This window comes from Amblyomma maculatum, chromosome 11 (genome assembly GCF_055883805.1).
Source record: "Amblyomma maculatum isolate TAMU_Amacu chromosome 11, ASM5588380v1, whole genome shotgun sequence".
NCBI lineage: Eukaryota > Metazoa > Arthropoda > Arachnida > Ixodida > Ixodidae > Amblyomma > Amblyomma maculatum.
In genome coordinates this window covers 74,657,278-74,675,187 of record NC_139354.1, presented here as the reverse complement: position 1 = coordinate 74,675,187, position 17,910 = coordinate 74,657,278, and the positions used below count along the sequence as shown (strand labels likewise).

The window sequence follows — 17,910 nt, the reverse complement described above, 5'->3', positions numbered from 1 at the left end:
AATCAATAAAGCAGAAATAAATGGGTTTCTGGAACTCTCTTGCTTTTTCCATGATCCAGCGAAGGTTGGCAATTTGGTCTCTAGTTCCTCTGCCCTTTCGAAACCCAGCTTGCACGTCCGGAAGCTCCCGATCCACATACTGCTGCAGCTATACCTTGCAGGATTTTTAACATCACCTTGCTAGCATGCGAAATAAGCGCGATCGTGCGGTAGTTGGAACATTCTTTGGCACTGCCTTTCTTTGGAATGGGGATGTAAACTGACCTCCTCCAATCCTGTGGCCACTGCAGGGTTGTCCAAATCTTTTGACATAATGTATGCAGTGTGTTAACAGCGTCGTGGTTGAGGTTTTGAAGCAACTCAGCTGGAATACCATCAATTCCGCTAGCTTTGTTCTTAGCAAGGCTGGCTAAGGCCCATTCAACTTCACTCTTCAGGATGCCCGGCTCGAGATCAGTAATCACAACCGTCCTATGTTGGGTTTGCACATCCGGGTCCTTCTTGTACAGTTCTTCTGTGTATTCCCGCCACCTCTTCTTTATCTCTGAGGCTTCAGTGAGGTCCTTGCCTCGTTTGTCCTTTATCACGCCCAGCTTAGCACAGAAGCTTCCTTTGATATCTTTGATTGTCTTATACAGAGCTCTTGTGTTCCTTAATTGGCTGTTGTCCTCAACTGCTTGACACTGTACGTTCAAGAAGGCATTCTTATCTCTCCTTGCTATTTTCTGAAAATCCGCATTGAGAACCTTGTATCTTTCTCTTTCCCCCATGCCTTTTGCCATTCTCCTTTCCTCAGCTATTTGCAAAGCCCCTTCAGATAACCAGTTTGCTTTTTTGCATTTCTTTTGCTTTGGAACTACCTTAGTAGCAACTTCTTGTATTATATCACGAACATCAGTCCACATCTCTTCGGGCTCTTTGTCTTCTAGATCTAATTCTTGAAATCAGTTTGTTATACATTTAGCACCATAAAGGTTTCCAAGGGTGTCTAAGCCGCTTACGACGAACCATCTTTGATTACGCATTGAGTATCGTTTTCGCATCTCGCCACTCTTTCTCCCAGAGCCTCATAAAATCGCAGTCCTTCGACGCTTCCTCTATTGCTGCCTCAATCTTGGCTAGCTGATCCTTGGTAAGGGTTTCGCGCCATCCTCCAACCTTGCCAACGCGCACAAAATTCAGCACCTTCTTTGCCTTTTTCCGGCTTTCATCCGTGGCGAGTTCTTCCATGAGTTCTAAATTTTTTTTATCTTTTACAAAGAGTCCGGCAAGGTCTTCATGACTAGTCTTCACAACGCCTTTCATGTGGTGCACGCTGCTCCTGTCCAGAACAGTCTGCAGCAGATCTTCGTCGTCTTCTAGTGGGCGAGCATACTCTTCGCCAAGAAATTGGGCCAATTTTAGTATTGTTCCTCGCGCGTCTTGCGCCAGTTGTTCGTAGGTTATGAAGAACACGTTCGGTTCGTCCTTGAGGGCATAGCCTGCTTTGATGTGCTTGAAGTAGTCGCCGAATCCGCTGTGGCCTCTAAGAAAGTCGTCGAGAACTTCATCGAAGGGGGCGCCGCGTAGGTGCCAGTCGGGCATTTCGTTCATGAAGTGGTAGTATGAGACGGCCACGTCCCAGGGGTTGCGCGCTACGTATACGTACTTAGCTTTTTTGTCAAAAGGAATGCGGTGCAAATGGAGATGGGTGCGCATCGTTCGTGGCGGATGAATACTTTCAATATCCTCAGCACCTTGGTATTCGATGAATGGTGCTCGTTTTACGAACTCCTCAAAATCCCGTGGGCCTTCCCCTTTGTGAAGGATCAGCTGAATGATCTGCTGCACCCAGTGGGTACCACATTTTGGAAACGCCACCTGCAAGACAACAAAGGGCATTAAATACACAGAAAACGACGTGTCTACCTATGACGCGTTTCTCGTTATCTATGATGCTAACTAAAAAGTTCTTTTTGTGTATGACGCGCATCTCAGAAGACCTCGCTGCAAGAAGGAAATATTCTTAATGTACACTAGGATCTGAAGTTTCAGGCAATTCTAAGCTTTGAGATGTGGTGTATACAGGTATATAGAAAGTTCATGCAGCAGGGTGATCGAGTACCTACATGACGCACAGATGCGGGACAACCGGCGACACCCCTTAAGTTTTCTAAAATGCTTGCATTAGGAGAGGCCGCAAATCAGCACTGGGATGTCATCCAGAACGTCTAGCCATAAAGTGCATTTGGGGTGATATCTGTGAATATAGGGTATGAAAAGACCTTAAGGCATCCGAAAGGGGCTCTAGGGCCTGTGTCTTCTGAGATATATTGAACACACGAGCATAAAAATTGCGAGGGTTTAAGCACAACTTGCACATAGTGATAGAGAGAAAGCTGTGTGTTATAGCGATAGCGTCTTTAACGTCCCCTTTTTCAATCCGTGTTTTTATATTTATTTAAATTAGGTCTTGGGAATAGAAACGAGCCTTATACTTTTCAGTGGACGCCGCGGAATTGTGGACGCCTACACATAACCGGGTCAAGATTTATCTCTTCATATTTTATTGTATATTTGCGTTGCGAAGGAGGCGAAACGGAGAGGCATCCATGTGCTGTTAGCACTGAGCCTTCCCGTGATGGGGCTGGGGCAGGTAGGGAAGGGAGGAAGGTGGGAGTGAAAGTGGAAAGAGAGAACGAGGAGCCGTAGTGGAGGGCTACGGAGTAATTTCGACCACCTGGGGATCTTAAACGTGCGCTGAACAGCACACGGACGCCTCTTCGTTTCGCCTTCATCGAAACGCAGCCGCCGAGGTCGGGTTCCAACCCGGGTACTCTGGCACAGTAGTCGGGCGTCTTACCACTGCACCACCCCGGCGGGGCTCAGCGCACGGAGGGCTACGGAGTAATTTCGACCACTAGGGATCTTTAACGTGCGCTGACATCGCACAGCACACGGACGCCTCTTCGTTTCGCCTTCATCGAAACGCAGCCGCCGAGGTCGGGTTCGAACCCGGGTACTCCGGCACAGTAGTCGGGCGCCTTACCACTGCACCACCCCGGCGGGGCTCTAAGAACAACAAAAACGGACCAAATAGAGAAAGTAGAGAAGAAAGAAATAGAAGAGGGAGACGGACCAAATAGAGAAAGTAGAGAAGAAAGAAATAGAAGAGGGAGAGAAAGACACGCGCCGCAACAACAGCCATCATCCACCAGCTAAGCGGTTGCGGGTGAAATGACAGCCTACAACTTACAAAACTTCGGAGGCTGGCTTGCCTTCGCCCACTCTAGCTCAGCTACAGAGCGAGTAGCTGCCCCGTGCATTTTCGTTTTCGTCTTCCTACAGCCACAACAACAATAACAACAGCCCCATTGGACCAGGAATAGCCACTCTTCATCATCTGCCCCCAGATCTTTAACGTGCGCTGACATCGCACAGCCCACGGACACCTGTTCGTTTCGCCTCGACCGAAACGCAGCGGCCGGCTCGTTTATATTACGTTTTGGGAAACGAAAGTCGCAGTATACATTTGGATGAACTCCACGAAAACATTGACAGCCACACTTAATTGGATGAAGGTGCGTTGAAGGGCGAATTGAGTGTCACACGAAGCGTGCTTAAGCTTTCGCTTGATTTATAAGAAAGGAAATGCGCCTTATCTGTCAAGGACACTTGAAGGGGAAGACCCTCGTGACGCTGAAGGATCGAAAAGCGAGTTTTCAGTTATAAATTTAATGTAAGGACATGTAGTAAGACAGTGGTGAGTTCGCCAGGACGCTTCAGCAGTCGCTGCTTCTCCGAAACTCGTTTTTGCTTTTGGTGATTTGCGATGTTCTGCTGCATTTTCTGGCCAGAGGAGGAGGAGGAGGATCAACCTTTATTAAGTGGGGAAGTCAGGAAGACAGGAGTTTCCGCACTAGGTGACCAGGAGCCCTTGAGCTCTGGCGACCTTTATTGATCGCTCAATGGCCCGCAGTTTCATTAGAGGGTCCGAGGTGAGCATAGCGGCCTCCCACAGCTCGCAGGAGGGAGAGCTGCAGATCCCGCGGAGGGGTGTAAGTTGGCCCTCTGGTAGCATAAGTACCGGAAGGGGTGTGTCAACTTATTTTTTACTGTGGCCATGCGACGATGCAACCTTGGCGCTTTCCGTGTATGAGCTTAGGGCACTAAATTTAGATTCTGCTTGGCACTGGCTACGAATATGTTGCCGTTCAAATAAGCAAACATTCTTTACGGAGTCATGCAGGGCTGGTTATAAAACGTTTATGAATTGATGCTGCTGTAGTCAGCTTTGCTATTATATCGGCGACAAGCATTTAAATCCTTCTCAGAGTCCTCGCACGGGCTTGACGTTATTCGGGGCTGAAATTGTGTGGCTTGGAACAGGAGCGCGAACTAATGGCACTGACGACAGCTACTGACGAAATGCGCCACCACCGGACCGAATGCTAAATAACAATGAGGCTGTCGCCTTGCGGAACCAGCAAATTGGCAAATTTCCAAGTCCCGTCTGGCTTTTACACACGCAAGTGGAGGAAAAGGCGAACGCGAAACCTGCAGAGAAAGGGGTACTATGGATCATGTAATCCGGCTATGCTTTGATGCCCCTAGCGCCAAGAAAAGCATAAATAGTAGACTGCTACGGCGGAACAAGTTCCCCGCCAACCAAAGGCAATCTATCCGCCTGGCGGCTGAAGCCGCGAAGAAATAGTGTCGCTTCGCTTGTCTTTAGGCGCGGGGGCCCCGGCCTTTGTCCCATAGGCCAGTGTGCCGGGGGCGGGGAGTAGGCGGCTTCCTATACCGGTGGAAAAATAATGTTCTTAACAACAACAACAACGATTTCTTGGTACGGAAGAGAGGTTTTAGTAGATAAGCAGGATGTTTACAGGAAGAGCGAAAGAGGCTGCTAGGCGTGGGCGCGCCGTTCGGACGGCTGTACTGGCTCGAGCACCTTCAGATGTCTATAATTATCGGGACCAGTGAAATTTCTGCATTTGTGGCGATCCCCTGCAGCATCTCATTTCTAGAATTTTATGCACTAAAATGCGCAGCGTCAATGCAATTGCGCTCTTATATAGAACGATAGCAGTCATGCCTTTAGTTAATGTGAAAGTATTCAATATGAAGTTTCTGCGATGTCTACAATAAGTGCAATTAAAACAAAAATAAAATGGAGATTTCAGCTAGTTGGTGGAACATTTCTGAAACACACAGTGCTATAAAACGAAGGAGAAGCGAGCAGACAGAAACAGCGCTGAGTGTCAACTGCATGATTTATTGAAGGAATACGTATATGTGCAAAGAAGCTCAGACAACCAACTGAAGATGTTTGCAAACAAAAACAACTCCCATCAACCTGTTTCGCCCAGATATGCGATTTCGCGGGGATGAATGATAACCGATGGGGCGCTTACGAACGTGTCAGAATTGTTTAAATGAGATAGGCCTCTTTTAATTCTCTTTTTAATTTTTATCTGTGTTTGTACAACACTGCTGTCTCTTTGATTATAGGAGTGAAAGGAGGCTAGAAAGAGGGTTTTTGGCTACATTCTTCGTGGTTTAGTGCCAGGTTCGATATCGGTGAACTGTTTAGGGTTTTTTCATGTTCTCGTAACCTTATGTTGGGACACCGTCCTGATTGGCCTATGTAATTTTTACCGCATGTAAAAAGTACTCTGTACACCGCTCCTTCGGTGCACGGAAGGAAAGCTACACTGTTTTACCTGGCATCCACAATGACTTGTACGTCATTTCTTCTCCTCTATTTCTCGCTCTACCTTGGTGTAAATGCTGCTAAGTTTTATTGGCGCAGAAAACAAGACCTGTACTTCATGCCTATCCAACTTGCCGTAGGTGGTGTGAAATTCCATGAACGTATACGGAGACGTATACAGGCAATATTGTTCTTTTTACGGGGTGTCTCAGTGTCCTGTCGTATTCTAGAGGCCTTTACCTTTTTCAGGACCTTGTTGCACGCAAGTAAGATTACGTCATCGAGGAAGCCTGCTGATCTCAATGTAACTACCTGATCTGTGAAGCTATAAATAATGGCATGGTCGCAGGACTTGAAAAAGTATGACCCTATGCATGACAAGACTATACCACACTTACCTAATTTGGAATGGCCAAATTTAAAACGGAGCAAACGCTTATTCGATTCTGCTCCAAATCCCAAAAAGCACAGTTAAAACCTACAAATTGATAGCTAGAGGAAACAAAATTTTACTTTTCTTTAAACATGTGATCAGAGTGGGCTGATAAACTTAACAATTTATTCTAAGAGAAATTGATTTTATATCTCTCGTATAGTTCACGAAAAAAGATAGCACTATAATTCTGGCTACTGCACTTTTCTCCAGACGACCTCTTTTTTACTATGAAAACTGATATTCATGGTCTTTCAGGAGCTCATACACACTCTCATCAGTGAGTAACATGATGTCACCAAATAACTATTCAATTAGTATTTGAAGTTTATGTGAATTACTTGGTAGCCGAAATTTTTGGCACGGCGATGTTTGCCTTCAAAGTGAAAATTGTGTGCTCATGGCACAACAGCCCTGCCTGTCGTTTGGGTACGTCAAGGTGGTCTCATTTGCTCACAACTGCAACTGTATGCCCAGTGTAAGGCCGCAGTGAAAATCGACTCGCACGTGGAGTCGAGCTGGCGGTCGAACACCCCCACGCGCCGAGGCCAAGGAGCGAGCGCTGTTGTTTTTTTTTCTCCTTTCCTCCCCTTTTCTTAGGCGCGGGCGCGCGCGAGCACGCGGGAGGCTTGGTTTGTTTCGCCCCTTCGCCCCGAGGCGTCGCCAAGAAGCGAACGGCAGACGCATCCTTATCGGCCGGGAACATCAGCAGCACGCTTCTGCGAACCACTTTACGGCCAGCTCGCCCAGCGATGTCCCGCCGTGGCGCCAACCATGGGTGCAGGTAGACGCCGTTAATGAAGCTTTTTGCACTGCCACAAGCGCTCACTAAATGTCCTGCAGAAGGCGACAATAGGCGCGACCCTTGGCCCTCCCAAGTAGGCAATCAGCCCAGCGGCCTCCCGCTGTGTCGCGAGACATTGGGTCCGAGCAACGGCGACTGTACACTGCTCTGAGACAGTGCCCCCCCCCCCCCTTTTTCTCGAACGGGACGGCCGGGTGGCCTAGTCTCCAGATCACCCGCGGCGTTTCTTTCAAAAAGGCGCCAGCTGCAAGGTCGCGTCGCAAACACGCTGAGGAGGGGAGGCAAGGATAGGCGCCGTGTGAGAGGGTTTGGCGACCGGCGAGTGGAAAGAGTGTGTGTTTTGAATGTTGTATTTTTATTTGACGTAATTAAGGACCTGGGTCCGAGATTATTCCCAACCCACTGGGGTTGTGGCATGTTTTTAAATAATTTGATTGGCTGCTTCATTTTCGGGGCGGATCACCTAAGGTGACCACCCTTGGGTCTTTGTTGATGTCTGGTATCAAAAAGCGGTCCTCGGACCATGTTAGACAGTCAAGATTGAGGCTCCGTGCTTAGCACGTATTTACAGTCCCTAGGCTTTAACCGAAATGCTCGGTAGAAAAGTAAAAGCGTGTAGAGTGACTTCTCTGTGTGAGAGTCTATTTTGTTTTAAGTTGCAGTTGTCTGTGTGACTCTTGTTACTGTAACTTTGCCTATGTATACTATTTTGCTTCTGTAAATATATATCTCCTCCTGACCATCATCAGATCATCGTCTTCTGCTTCTTACCTGCCGAAGACAGCTAAACATCACTCCCAGGATATGAGTCCATCGACGCATATATAAATGACGCGTAGGCTTCAGGTGCGTGGCGGTAGGAACCGTTTCCTTGTAGATTTCGAATTGGCTAAAGTATACATCATCACCTACCAGACAATCTTTCAGGCTCATTACTTTCTGAGTTTAGCTAAGGCACCTGATTCTTATGAACCTCATACGCTGCTTCTTGACGTTTACACGCCATGCCAGTCATAATGAGCGGGCGCATAAAATACATATTTGACCCTCATCGTCCGCTACTAGCCTCAACTGTCCACGGTGATGCAGTGGGAATGATCGGCGGAAGAAGTTTTATTCTGCGTATTGCCTCTGTACAAAAGCACCAACAATGCTACTGAGAACGCTTTAATATAAAATCATCGTCTGATCTGTGCGGCACGACAACCAGCATAGACTACAGCTAAAGAAAGCCTTGTATTACATACACATGTTAGGGACAAAGGGAAAGAAAATTAAAATCTGCGAATCACTTGAGCGTTCCTTCTTTATTCACAGTGCCTTCCTCGCCAGTGGTGACAACAGTATCGAATTCCTATGCGTCCTAACACTCACCGCTGTCAATCGCTTCATTTCTCAGCAAATGTTTTATTCCATCGCGTGCTCATGATGTGCTAGCTGCGACGCTGTTGAATGATGCTTGCGGGAGGAATGAAAAAGAAAAGAGATAGCAAGCTCACAAAAGGCTTCCTATCATCTTCCGCCTTTAGTATTCCAAAATTATGAATGTGGTGGAACTTTTTGCTCAGTGATCCGCCATCGACGCTCAGACCAGTGCACAAACACTGATGTTTTGAAGTTGCTGCTTCTAACAAACTAATATTACTTTTCAAAACGTCCCATACCAATAACCACTGAACGCCGCAAACGGGCTTCTGCCTGTACTTTCAGAGTGCACGCATAAGAGAGAACTTATAGGAAATGCAAAATTCTACTTATCGTGGTACTTCGTAGAATTAGGATGTGTGGCTATTATGCAAAAGCACGAGGTTCATTGTGCATAATGACGACGAAGACGCCTTTATTGGATCCCTTCATGTACCTAGCTTTACGCTAAAAAGTGATGCTCAAGCATTATATGAAAATTGCATCATCATGAGGTGTTGATCATTATTACTCTAAAATTTTGAAGCAAACCGAGGTGTATTCGTCAATATTTCTAGCAACATTTTTGAGCAGTCACTAGGGGACAAGATGCTGCCCTCGGTGGTTCCATTGCATAAATGAGGTAACAAACTTTGCCCTCTGAATTACCGACCCGTTTCGCTAACAAGCATTCCTTGCAATACTCATAAAATGTATTTTGTATTGAAATATTTTTGATCTTTTTTGAATCCAATGTTTTAGTTTTGCTCAGCATGGTTTCCAACGAACGTTTTCTTGCGAAACGCAACTCGTTCTTTTTACACAATCCCTGTAGGCTATTCTAGAAAAAATTCACGGCCGATTGCATATTTCTTGATTTTGCCAAAGCATTTAAAAAGTGAATTAAGGACTACTTATGCTTAAACTTTCTGCTCCAAACCTAGATAATATTGTTCTAACCTGATTGCAGTGTATTCTTACTATTCGTTTGCAGTACGTTACACTTAATGACTACAATTCCCCTTTAACTGAAGTAACTTCAGATGTTCCCCAAGGTTCCGCATTAGACCAACTTCGTTTTCTAATATACTATAATGATTTGCCTAATTCTAAGCATAAATTTATACGCGGATGGCTGCATTTTATATCACCACTTTAATGCCGAAGACGACCAACACTTCCTTTAGACTGCTCTGTATATCACCGTTTGGTGCAATAAATGGCAACTGCAATTAAACTCTCGGAAGTGAGTTTTAATGAAGTTCCCAGACAGAATAACATTCCTTCTACGTATATTCTGGACAATATTCCGCTTCAATCCGTAATATCCTACCGGTATTTGGGTGCGCCTGCAAGCCGCACATCAAAGTAATTATTAGCACTCCTAATTGGAAGTTAGGTTATGTACGCCAAAATTTCAGCAATGGACCGGCCTCTTTAAATTTACCACTTTATAATCCACTTTTTCTTCCAAAACTAGAGTGTGCCGCCCGCATTTGGGACACTATCCACGGAACCATTTGGGCTGCATTAGAGCTTGCTCAGAATAATGCAGCTTGTTTAATACTTTCTAATTATAACCGGCCGCGAGTATAACAGCAATAAAATATGACCTTTTTTTGCCTTCTCCAGCACACCGTAGAAAATATTTGCGCTTATGCCTTTTTTATAAATTTTATTATCACCCGTAACTGTACACAGGCCTTATCACTGCACCCACCAATGGATCCTTTTGTGTCGATCATCAGCACAAGACTGAATCCGTGTTTGCCAAACTAACACATTTTATTCCTCGCACATCAAAAGATTGGAACCACCTTTCCGTAGTCGTGGCTGCATAACAGATTATGCTGAATATCCTCTGTCTCTGAGGAGGCTCATTTTATGCATTGCCACGTGTTAGGTATTCTTGTGGCGGATTTTGTTTCTCTAGTGCAGTTTGTTTCAGTTTTATGTGCTACCTTTGCGACTTTTTATGTAATATTTTCTTCTCTATTTCAAAATCTGTATTTTTCTTGAATTTAATTATGCCGATTTGTTATTTATTTTGTTTGTTTGTTGCATATTTCTCCACTCCCCTCTATAACGTCTCGGTGCTTGGGGATATGGGAAATAAATAAGCAAATATACAAATGCCCTTACTTGAACTACGTCACCTTCTTGCAGCTTAAGGTCTGCTGCTTTGAAGAAAAGCTCTTCGTTGGCAGCGATGCTGTATGGGGTGCCGTCGACTATCTTGAAGGAGGGAGGTATGCGGTCGTTAGAACCCATCTCACTGCAGTCCACTGCAATGCAGAATAATGTACGTTATAATTTCTAGAAGACAATGCTATAATAATGATGTTAAAGCGAATAACAGCATTCTTTGTTACAAAAACCATTTTTTTCAGTATGAAGCGCCACAGCATGTAGCGACATACACTTACGGGAGATGATGGATGAAATTATATATGGTATAAATGGCAGCGAGAGTGTAGGGACAGAGTTTCAGGATCAGCGTGACTCTCGGCCGGAGCTCAGCCTATTTTGTTTTTCCGACGATGCTTGCTATCTTCTTGAGCAGTTCATGCAGAGAAACTGTCACTTTGGAAACATGCCTGGTTCTTCCTATGCGAAACCCTAGTAGTGGTTTTAAGATAGGATGCACTTCCTTATTTGGAGGCCTGGCTCCAAAATATTAAGTATTTTCTTGCAATAAGATGCATCGCGAGGGCAAAAAATACAAGCCACAAAAACTGGCCACAGCACTCCATCGTTTGAGGGGTATTCACAACAGGGAGAAACCCACACCTCCGGACCACGATGTTGTGAAAACGAGAAGCCTTTGGGCACCTGAACCGGGGGCCATCGGTGGTAGGGGTATTATTGCCGACAAAAAAAAAAAGACATGCGTACTAGTTAGCTGTAATGCCTCACCTTATCATGTAACGTATTCTTGACGTTTTAGCGTCTTTTGTTTCGTACTCAAGTTTTTGTTTGCTTCAAGTTTCGTGTAACATTTTTATTTCCTGCCAAGTTCAGTGCCTATGATTAGTAAAATGCTACTGACATATGTAGTATGTAATTATTTTGTTCTAATACGTTGCTTTTTGTTTACAAACTGGAAATCTCACACTACCTCCGCGAATGCTTCAGCCCTATCGCCGTCTGAATAATATGTACAGGGAGTTTTTCAAGCTGCGGATTGCCGCCTTTTAATCTGTCGTGCCTTGTGTGTATTGAGCAAAGTAAATAAACTTTTTTGATTTCAATTAATTTTTGAAGTAACTGCGCTCCTCATCTGGGGACCTAGTAGTCATTAAAAAAAAGAGAGGTAATGCGTTCTTGTCTGTTTCTGTCGTGGCTCTGATGCCTACCTTGTCGCTATGCTCTTAACTTTGAACTGATTGGATATTTTATATAAAATATAATCCTTACTTCCTCGTAAACCTTTCTCCGGCTTTCTCGTGCCTTGTCCGCCCCATTCATACTACCAGAGTTCAAAATTTCAACAAAGCAAACTGAACCCGGCTGCGCCGGATTGGTTGGTTGGTAGTACAACTTCTAATTCCATCGGAAACGGGGAGTCGTGCGTCCGCAGATTAGAGGCTGGCAGGTAGCCCTTGGCTTGTTGCGGCCTCTTCCGCCAGATGGACGGTGTGGTGCTGTATCGCAGGGTCCGCGCTTCGCAGCAGGGTATCCCAGGCTTCTCTACTTGTAATATTTTGCCCTATCCCTGGATATTGTGGGTACTCCCAAATTATGTGGTCGAGGGTCCCTCTCGCCCCACAGTGTTTGCAGAGATCATTGTCCCTAAAGTCTGGTAGCGCGTGAAACGCCCAGACCGGGTTCATGAACGTATTAGTTTGTAGCCGCCTCCACGCGACAGCTTCTCTATTATTTAGTCTAACATCTGGCGGGGTACCAGTCTACGTCCCAATTTATAATGGTCGATGATTTCCCCGTAATTTTGCAGACGCTCGTCGTATGCCCAGTGTTCGGGGGGCTCGACGGCTACCCGGAAGTAGAGAGCTCGGGCTAGCTTGTGAGCCGCCTCGTTACCAGGGACGGCAGCGTGAGCGGGTGTCCAAATTAACTGAATTTTCCTATTTATCGTTCTTTGGGTGAGGATTTTGGCCGCCTCCGGCGATATCCTCCCCTTCTCAAAATTTTGAATGTCAGTTTTGCTGTCGCTAATTATGAACTTGGCTTCTGTTCCTACGCAAGCTAGCGCTATCGCAACTTCCTCCGCAGTCTCTATGTTGCGGCCTCTGATGGCTGCCGCGGATACCGGTGCCCCTCGGCCATCGACTACCGAAGCTACCGCCGCACCTGTTCTGCCGCTTGCCGCATCAACATAGACTACTTCCTTTGCTCCCATGTTCTTGAACCTTCGCTGTAGAGCTTCAGCTCGTTTGGCCCTTCTTTCGACATTAAATTCTGGATGCATATTCCTAGGGAATGGGGGGACTACCAAAGCATTCCTGATTTCACTATTAATTGTGACTTTTTTTTGAACTCCCCTGTCTGGGTAGAGGCCTACTTTTGCAAGCATTACCCTGCCCGTCTCGGTCGTGCTTAGTCTCTCTAATTGGGAGACTCGCACTGCCTCCGCCAATTCTGCCCACGTGTTATGCACCCCGAGTTCGAGCAGTCGTTCGCTCGAGGTACTCATGGGCAGTCCTAACGCCTTCTTAACGCATCTTCGAATCAGGCAGTCTGACTTCTCTTTTTCGCCAGCCTTGATGTCCAGGTAGGGCGTGGTGCAACTGATTCTGCTTATTACGTATGCCTGGATTAGTTTTAGTAAATATCTCTCCTTGAGGCCTCTTCCTTTAGTGGCGACCCTCCTCAAGAGCCCGAGGGTTTGCATCGCGTAACTTTCTAATTTTTTCAGGACCTCTCCGTTATGGCCGTGGGATTGAATGACCATCCCCGAAATCCTGATCTGATCTACTTTTGGCACCGGTTTGCCCTCCGCCTGAATATGAAACTCCCCGCTATTCTTGCAGCTGAGGTACTTTGGGTTATAAACGATCAACTCAGATTTATGCTGGGAGCACGGAAGTCCCCTTTTAGCCGCGTAATCGACAATGATGTCGGTCGCTGCTTGCAGGCGTTCCTCCGTACTCGCATCGCTCCCATGGTTAATCCAGAGGTTAATATCGTCCGTATACATGCTAACATTTAGCCCCTTGATTTGGTTAAGTTTACCCGGGAGCCCCTATAATTGCCACCTTGAATAGAAAAACGATAGCACTGAGCCCTGCGGTGTGCCTTTGCTTCCTGACTCTATCGTAGGAGATTCTAAATTTTGAAATTCATGCAGGCTTTTCTGCCCGATAAGAAGTCTTCTATGTAGTTGTACGTTCTCTCCCCTACTCCGAGCACTTCGAGCCCTTCGAGAATAGCCTCGTGCCTGACATTGTCGAAGGCCTTGGTGAGGTCTAGGCCCAGGATCTCTTCGGCGTCTCTCGATCTCGAGTCTATGATATCATGCTTTAGTCGGAGCATTACGTCCTGCGTGCACAAGTGTGGTCGGAAACCGACCATTTCGTGCGGCCACAGGTTGTTTTGCTCCATGAAGCACGTTAATCTCGTCTGTATTACGTGCTCCAGCAACTTGCCTACGCAGGAGGTTAGGGAAATCGGTCTCGAATTTTCCAATTGCGGGGGTTTTCCCGGTTTGGGTATTAGTATTATGTTTGCCGTTTTCCACTGATCTGGAAACTGGCTCGTTTCCCAAACTTTTCCAATGAATTCCGTTAGTAGACGAACAGAGTCATCGTCCAGATGCCTTAGCATTTTATTGGTGATCCCATCGGGGCCGGTGCTGATTTAGTTTTTTGTCTTACAATTTCCGCCCTTACCTCTGCCTCCGTGATGGGGGCGTCAAGCGCCTCATTGGGCGTGCCACCGTAGCTCGGGAGTGGGGAACACTGGTTGTCTGCAACATACGTTTTTACTAACTTATTCATAAACGCCTCATCGTCTCCTTCAAAGGCGTGCCTGACTTTTGCCAATCTTACTATCGATTGAGGTTTTGAATTTGTTGGGTCCAGCAGATGCCGGAGCATGTCCCATGTTTTGGAGAGATTCATGCCTCCTTCCATTTCGTCGCATCTGCTGAGCCAGTTTTGTTCGCACAATTCGATCGCATAGCTTTCAATTTCCTTGTTATGCCTCGCGATTCGTCTTCAAGATTCTTGTTCCAATTTTGTTTCTTCAGCCTGCGTTCCATGCTTTGTTTAGCGTCCCACATGTGGAGCAGTCGGCTATATGCTATACCAGGAGCGTCGTCTCCTACCAGCGTCTTTATCGCCTCCGTCCATTACTGAATGTGCTTAATTCGTTCTAATTGCGCGGTTGCCCAGATTTCTCTAAATTGATCCCATTCTGTAACGGCCGGTTGGCACGCCCTGTGCGTCTTGACGCCCTCTTTGAGGACCGAAACGATAATGAAATGGTCGCTGCCAAAATTTTGCTCAGAATTTTGCCAGTCTAAACCCTGTAAGTTTTTTGAAAATGTCAGGTCTGGGGATGTGCCCGCGCATACGCTGTTACCCGTCCTCGTTGGATGATCGGGATCCGTATGGAGGGTGATACCTAGCTCGTGCGTGCCCTCCCATAGCTGCCTACCTTTGGTGTCCTGTATAGCATAGCCCCATTCTTGATGTCTGGCGTTAAAGTCACCAACGATCAGCAAGGGATTATTAACGGCCGCCTTCATGGCTTTGCGCATAAGGGCCCTAAATCTAATTTTCTTTTGCTTGGGTGAGCTATAAATGTTAAGAAGGAATAGACCGGGATCCTTCTTTCTCCCATTAATATCTCGAAGAATACGTTCTCGATATTTCTCGAATTCAAATCGCGTTCTATCACCGTTACATTGCGCTTGACAAAGGTCGCCACCGTCGATTTCACGCCTCTATCGCTGTTGAACACCTGGTATCCCATTATTTTGACTCCCTTCCCTGTTTCCTGAAGGGCGATTGCGAGGGGGGTCTCAGTTATGAGTGGAAGGTATTGCTGCAGTAGCGCTCTCTTGCGCTCGAAGCCGCGACAGTTCCACTGCCAAATTTGGTTTTCATTTACGCGCCTGGCCATTTTGAAGCTGGGTTAGGGTTTGCTCGACATGCTGCTGCCACGTGTTGACGGCTATGAGTTCAGTTCGAACTCTTTGCATTTCCCCTGCAAGTGCCTGTACCTGGCTCTGAATTTGGTTCATGAATTAGGTCATTTGGCTCATGAATGAATTCAATTTTTCGTCAAGCCTATTTTCGAGTGCTTGGAACGGGTCGGTTTCATTAATTTTGCGCTTCACCGGGGTCGGGCAAGACGCCTCAGTCGCCATTTGCTCATCCCCTTTTGCTGGTGGTGCCGCTTGTGGCGGCGCGACTGGCTGAGCACGTATGTTGTTTCGAATTTTGATTTTGCGTTAGCTTTTTAATCACCCCCTTAAGCTCCTGAATTTCTTTTTTAAGAATTCCGACTTCCTCGTCTTATCTTTCCTAGGTTTAGCCTGGGATGAATTCCCAAAACCCGCCACAATCCGTGCCATTTTTATTGTAGCTTCCATCAAATCAGGTCCATATAGCGACCTCATTCAAGGTATCAAAAAGACGTTCCACGTCCGCCGCTATAGATGGGGTGGCGCTGGTGAACGCTATCAAGTAGGGTGCCTCGATGTTGCCCGGCGCACGGGCACCAGCTAGGATCCCTACTATCAAGATTTCGTTACACGCAACATTAATACCCAAGAAAGTAAAAGGTTGGGAAACGGTCGATGTAGCTCAGTTTGTAACAGCGCCGGACACATCCGGAGGTCGTGGGTACTGTTTCCAGCATTTTTTTTTTACTTCGAATTTAATTATATTTCTCCCTCAAATGAGTATTTTATTAGGTGAGTTCAAGAGCAAAAAAAATCTCGGCTTTTCTGGGCCTCATTGGCTGTTGACTTGCATAGAATATGTATGTATGTATGTATGTATGTATGTATGTATGTATGTATGTATGTATGTATGTATGTATGTATGTATGTATGTATGTATGTATGTATGTATGTATGTACGTATGTATGTATGTATGTATGTATGTATGTATGTATGTATGTATGTATGTATGTATGTATGTATGTATGTATGTATGTATGTATGTATGTATGTATGTATGTATGTATGTATGTATGTATGTATGTATGTATGTATGTATGTATGTATGTATGTATGTATGTATGTATGTATGTATGTATGTATGTATGTATGTAGGCGTATGTGTGTGTGCATGTATGTATGTACTTAGCGGAAAAGCACAGAACTAGGCGTTGTGCCTTGGAACCTGCACAGGGTGTTGCGCCGGCCATTTGCGCTGCTTTGAGTGGAGGAGGGCTCCTCGAGGGGACCTTCTCGGAAGAAACATCGAAGGGCGTTCTTAAATCGTTGCCGGCGCTCGAGTAAAGAGTGGCTGTTTTCTCCATACAAAAGGAGTGGAGGTGGCGCGTCCAGTCCACGCACGTTTGTGAATGCGGGTGTGACACTTTTTGAGCACTGAGTGTCACAATTGTGAGCCACCGTGTCCGTGCAACGCGCCGTAACACAGAAGCTAGATTAGTAACCTCACGAGCACATTGCCGATATTATGGTTGATCTGGATGCTATGGCGCCATTTCAGGGCCTCAGATGCAGTGAGTAACTTGACAGCGTCCTCGTGATAACTAAGAGAATAGGGATTCTGGGAAACACAACACTCCAGTGCCAAATGTATCGGCACTGTTCCGACTGAAGGTGACTGCTGTTTCCGTTGCTGCTGCTCAAGAAAAAACTGCCTCGGAACTAGCTCCAGAACAAACGAACAGATTATCGATGGTGGAAAAATTGTAAATAGAAAAAGCTTTTGGCAGGAATGGTAAATACTGAAACGGAAGATGGCCACCCTTGAGCGAAAACTGGAGGAGATGAGGTTGAAGCACTATACCTAGAAGACAGCGCACTGTCAAGAATAGCTGTCAAGAAGCGCGCTGTCAAGAATGTCAAGAAGAGAAATTCTGGCAAGAAATGCTTCAAAGCGGAAAAGCATGAACGGATTTAGGTATCAGCATGGGTCAGTCACCTCTCATTAAGGAACCTAAGGTGGCATAAGCTAATACGGGACAGCATTTGCTGTAAGCTATGTTCCTTTGGTACTTTAGAGGGACAATAAACTGTGAGCACCATGTAAAACAGGTATTCGGCTCTGATATGTTCAGCGCCTGATGCTCTGAAGAGAACGACAACCATGTTCAACGCGCGTGACGGTCAGGAAAGAAAACGACAACGAAGCTCTCTCTCCAACGCTAGGGCGTGCGCTTACAGAAGTGCAACGACTGATCGCAGAACGTTCCATTAACTGTTGACGGCGTAGCATCCGGTTCAAGGACTCCTATTACAACTGTATAAAATTATTGGCAGGTTGTGTGATTAGTTTATTGCTGTAGCCCCAAAATTCATTCTCTCGTTTGAGAAGTTCCCTCTGAAAGCAGTGAAAAGTGCCTGCGTAAATTGTGCGCTATGGCAAGAGAAGCTGACGAGGGTTCTCGATGGTAAGCACACTATTCAA

At 46.1% G+C, this 17,910-nt stretch overlaps 1 protein-coding gene across 1 annotated transcript; it reads right to left on the bottom strand.

Annotated features, from left to right (window-relative positions):
• Nucleotides 1-952: 952 nt before the first annotated feature.
• On the bottom strand, nucleotides 953-10,610 carry LOC146174179 (sulfotransferase 6B1-like). Its single transcript, XM_084584289.1, has 2 exons — nucleotides 10,480-10,610; nucleotides 953-1,860 (listed from the first exon to the last, which is right to left on the bottom strand). Exons 1-2 carry the CDS (start codon nucleotides 10,606-10,608, stop codon nucleotides 1,018-1,020), a joined length of 972 nt encoding a protein of 323 aa, XP_084440415.1. The 5' UTR covers nucleotides 10,609-10,610; the 3' UTR covers nucleotides 953-1,017.
• Between the last annotated feature and the right edge of the window lie 7,300 nt (nucleotides 10,611-17,910).